At 34.2% G+C, this 4569-nt stretch overlaps 2 protein-coding genes across 2 annotated transcripts; one reads left to right on the top strand and one right to left on the bottom strand.

Annotated features, from left to right (window-relative positions):
- Positions 1 to 952: 952 nt before the first annotated feature.
- LOC126665870 (putative cyclin-A3-1) lies at positions 953 to 3506 on the top strand. The gene is made up of 9 exons (XM_050358799.2): positions 953 to 1632; positions 1726 to 1958; positions 2049 to 2124; positions 2221 to 2297; positions 2423 to 2456; positions 2550 to 2699; positions 2790 to 2924; positions 3031 to 3088; positions 3217 to 3506. The coding sequence occupies exons 1-9, from the start codon at positions 1261 to 1263 to the stop codon at positions 3234 to 3236; spliced, it is 1155 nt and encodes a 384-aa protein (XP_050214756.1). The 5' UTR covers positions 953 to 1260; the 3' UTR covers positions 3237 to 3506.
- Positions 3507 to 3782: 276 nt separating this feature from the next.
- LOC126675772 (zinc finger protein 1-like) lies at positions 3783 to 4301 on the bottom strand. The gene has a single exon (XM_050370232.1). It carries the CDS (start codon positions 4299 to 4301, stop codon positions 3783 to 3785), a length of 519 nt encoding a protein of 172 aa, XP_050226189.1.
- Between the last annotated feature and the right edge of the window lie 268 nt (positions 4302 to 4569).

The following is a 4569-nucleotide window of genomic DNA, read 5'->3' as shown; positions in this document are numbered from 1 at the left end:
AAATCCATTTTCATTCAAAAAAGTACAAATAAGTCCTTTATTTTTAAAAAACTGACTAAAACCATACTCAAATTAAAAGTAATTTAAATACTTAATTAATTTAACTAATTTTAAATAATTTTTAAACATATACAATCAATATATGATATACATGGTGAACGTTTTTAAATTTTTTCAAATAAAAAGACGTCAATTTAATAGTTCAGGGTACATTTGAAACAATAAAATGTGAAATGAGGTAAAATTGATAGATTTTCAGCATTAGAATAGGATCGGAAAGGATTTACAATGTCAGAACTTTTTAATATATTAGACCTTTTTAAAAATGAAACTTGAAAACGAAATGAAGTCCAAGTTTAATATCCAAAAAAGAAAGCCAAAATTTAAAATCCAAACAATCTGCGGCGAAGGCGGGTGCTTGAACATATTTTGGAGTCCGAAAATTAAAATTGGCGGTTGAATTAGAAAATTATAATGATCCAACAGATATAAAAATTAATATAATCACGGTCGTCAACCCCACAATAGAATCCAATACGATGATCCAATGGTTGTAAATAAACTTAAACAATCTGACACAGATCGATGAACTTAAGAAATAAAGGAAATAATACATCATTGATGTCTATAGTTTTAAAATATAATACTTTAATGTCTAAAGATTTTTTTCTTTTAAATTAATGCATTATTTTTTAAAATATATCAAATAAATATTTTAATTACGGACATGTTAAAAAGATAAAACAAATCTTGTATTTGCTTAAATTTTTCTTATATCGAATTAAATTAGTAAACCATATCAAAAAATTTAAAAGTATTTCGCATCCAATTCTTTTAAAAAACCGAGACATTAATTTGAAAGAAATTAAAATCCAGGAACCTAAATAGCAACTGATAAAAGTTAAAGAGCTAATATTATAATATATCCAAAAAATAAGAAGAAAAGCCCGCGAGTTTGTCGCCTCGAGTTCTAAAAAAACAATTTGGTTTGGGTTTTAACTTTTAATTTTCAAAAACGAAAAACTGAAAACACATTAAAAGAGCAGCGCCAATTTCTGAAGTTTTGAAATACCAAAAATGGCGCTGTTTTTCCTTTTTCTAATTTTTAGTTTCATTTCTTCGCACACTTCTTCCCTCTCTCTTTATTTTACTTCTTCCACACCGCCCATTACTTAATTCCAATCCCATTTCATTGTCTCTCCCACACAAACACTACGCTCTCTGTAATTCTCTCAAGCAAAAGGGGAAACAGAGAGTGAAATGGCAGATCAAGAGAACTGTGTCCGTCTTACTCGTGCTGCCAGAAAGAGAGCTGCCGCCACTGCTGCATTATCCACTCCACCTGAGGACCAGCCTATGTTGAAGAAGAGGGTCGTTTTGGGAGAGCTTCCTAATCTCTCAAACGCTGTCGTTGCGGTTAGTGCGGCCAACACCGGCAGGAATGTAAATCTCAAGCAGAGAGTTGGTAATACTAATAAGGCTAAACAACCTAAGGCCAGGAGGGCTGTTATCGTCAAGAAAGAAGCAACGCCGTCGCCGACGGCGGAGGAAGTTGACGGAGGAGAACGCCATGATCCTCAAATGTGCGGGCCTTACGCCTCTGATATTTATGACTATCTTCATACAATGGAGGTATGCTAAACATTGGATTATTTTGATTTGTAGGAGTTGGAATTAGGGTTTTAAATTTGGGGATAATTGAAAATGTGATGCTATATTGTACAGGTGGATCCAAGGAGAAGGGCGTTACCTGATTATATTGAAACGATTCAAAAAGATGTGAGTCCGAACATGAGAGGGATTTTGGTAGATTGGCTAGTTGAAGTTGCGGAAGAGTACAAGCTTGTGCCTGATACACTGTATCTTACAATTAATTATATTGACAGATACTTGTCTAAGAACTCTATGAACAGGCAGAGACTTCAATTGCTTGGTGTTTCCTCAATGCTAATTGCATCGTAAGTATTTGGAGCGCGTTTATCCTTTGTGGTTTGGTTCAATTTATGTTTGGAGAATTTACTTATGTTTTCTGTGTTGTGTATGTGTAGAAAATATGAAGAAATTAATCCTCCAAATGTGGAAGATTTTTGCTACATCACTGATAATACTTACTCCAAAGATGATGTAATTTCTTTTTATCCTTGTCCTATATTTTTGATCTTTATTATTGTGGTACTATTTTGTTCTTTAATTAACTGAAAATTAATGATGTTTGTGTAGGTGGTGAAAATGGAGGCTGACATACTTAAGTTACTAAAATTTGAATTGGGAAATCCTACCATAAAAACCTTTCTAAGGTATAAACATTTGATTATGTTTTTCCCTATATTTGCTCATCCTTAAAGCGCATCTGCATCACTAGAAGCATTATCATTCATTATGCTAATTTTGAGTGTCTTTTTTTTACTTCGATGGTTTACAGGAGATTCACCATGATTGCACAAGAGGGTTACAAGGTGAGATTTTTAGTTTCAACTGAGATTTACATTGTTTTATATTCAATTTGATTCATTTGATGTTGACTAAGAATGTTGTTCTTTTGTTTTCAGAACTCGAATTTGCAGCTTGAATTTCTGGGATACTACCTTGCTGAATTAAGCTTATTGGATTACAATTGTGTGAAATTTTTGCCATCTCTAGTGGCATCATCAGTCATCTTTCTTGCACGATTTACTATTAAGCCAAAGGCTCATCCTTGGGTAAGACGAGTTTCATTATTTTGATGTGAGTGATGTGCTTTAATACTTGTTCTATAGAAGCAGTTTAACTTAAATCTTGGCTTTAAACAGAATTCAGCTCTGCAGCAGCATTCAGGATACAAACCATCCGACTTGAAGGAATGTGTTCTTATCATACATGATCTATATTTGAGTAGAAGAGGAGGTGGATTGCAAGCTGTTAGAGAAAAGTACAAGCAACACAAGGTAGTGTTTATATATATATAAACAGAAACCCCTGTTCAGCTTTCAAATATGTTTATGGTAAACCAAATTGGTCGCTTTGTTTAAATGGATCTGTTTTCTTTGACAGTTTAAGTGTGTAGCAACCATGCCTTCTCCCCCAGAGATACCAGCTGCTTATTTTGAAGGTATTACACTGTGAATGTAAGCTGCACATTTTATGATTTGGCGAGGTTGCAAGTGAGCTAGACTCAACCTTTCATGTGGGAAATTCTGATTAAATAGGATACCTAACTCGAGAAACATTTCATTTTAGATCAACAAGAAAAAATTTGATTGATGGAGAAGAGCAGGGATTGATGAAGTTAACTTTTTCCATGATCTGCTACTATTATGTTAATACTGGTGCTTGCCAATTGATTTTGGAATTCATGCTGTTAGCTCTAATGAAGTTTAGTTATGCAAAAAGGGCTAACTATACCTGCTTTTAGTTAGAATTTTGAATTTAGTCGGGAATTATTGTAAATTTTTCTACACAAGTTTTGTTTGTGTTCCTTTATGTTTTGAACACTAGATGTTTCAATGACAACATGATTTTTTTTAGTATATTTCGAATGTGAATGGTGTATTAAAAACCTTTGGTTGCTTTATTATGACAAAATGAATGCTTAAAAAACCTTATCTGATATTTGCTTGCTTAACATTAGAGAAACAAACTTAACAAAGCTACCTTTCAAGTAAAGCCCTTCTGCAGCTAAGTTTCTGAATGAGTCTGCCTCAATTTTTATGTTTAATCCTATTGCCTCTCTTGCCTCCTGAAACCTGATTATTACTGACCATATAAAGCTAGTGTAATAGCTTTATTTTCTGCAAGATAAAGTGTTAGAGTCTCAGTGTCAGGTCAAGTTTAAGCAACTCTGATGGTTGTTTATGCTGGCTGGCGGAGGTGTAGAAGCTTCCTGGCCACTTTGCCGTTTCATTTTCAGGCGTCATTGCTGCTCTTTCGACTTGAAATGTCTGCTTGGCATTATTAATGAATCTTCGTGCAATTATAGCATCTTGTTCTTTGTTTGATTTGTGGACAAGTGAATGAGGCTGAACACCAAGTTGCATAGCCACGTTTTGAGTTGCAAACAAACTATTCGCTGCAATTCGCCTCTCGTATTCATACCTTTTGATTTCTATTCGTTCTCTCTTATGAGCGTTCTGGTGGCCACCGAGCGCTTGTGAACTAAGAAACTTCCTCTTGCAGAAGCTGCAAGTGAAAACCTTGTTGGAAATTGAATTTGATTGAGAAATTTTCTCTGTATCAGCGGCTTTCTCTTGCTGGCCTATGCTTAAGTTTAACCATTCCTTTGAAAAGCCTTCTCTAATGCTTCCAAAGTAGAAGTCACTGGACATTTCAGTATTATGGTTGACGAGAGAATATATGTTTACAAGGGAAGTGAAGCTGAAATGGATAATTGAAGATTTTATAGTGCTCCTTCACTTTGCTGGGTGACTTCACTCCCTATTCTAGTGGAAGCCCGGTTCAAGATTATATTTTTTTTATTAAAAGCGACATGTGACATAATTGAGTCAAATCTAGGCTAATATTTTAGATCAACCGAGTTTCCTCAATGCCTAAAATTTTATTTGTATTAGGACTCTGGTAAAGTATTTGGGTGAA

This window comes from Mercurialis annua, linkage group LG1-X (assembly GCF_937616625.2).
Source record: "Mercurialis annua linkage group LG1-X, ddMerAnnu1.2, whole genome shotgun sequence".
NCBI classification, from domain to species: domain Eukaryota; kingdom Viridiplantae; phylum Streptophyta; class Magnoliopsida; order Malpighiales; family Euphorbiaceae; genus Mercurialis; species Mercurialis annua.
The sequence above is the reverse complement of the archived record's forward strand: the minus strand, read 5'-3'. Positions and strand labels throughout refer to the sequence as shown.

Bases quoted from the DNA above. Each gene is read 5' to 3' on its own strand.
- LOC126675772 (XM_050370232.1), bottom strand. From the start codon at position 4,301: ATGTCCAGTGACTTCTACTTTGGAAGCATTAGAGAAGGCTTTTCAAAG.
- LOC126665870 (XM_050358799.2), top strand. From the start codon at position 1,261: ATGGCAGATCAAGAGAACTGTGTCCGTCTTACTCGTGCTGCCAGAAAG. The intron at 2,125-2,220 runs GTAATTTCTTTT...ATGTTTGTGTAG, and splicing joins ATACTTACTCCAAAGATGAT to GTGGTGAAAATGGAGGCTGA. The intron at 2,298-2,422 runs GTATAAACATTT...GATGGTTTACAG, and splicing joins ACCATAAAAACCTTTCTAAG to GAGATTCACCATGATTGCAC.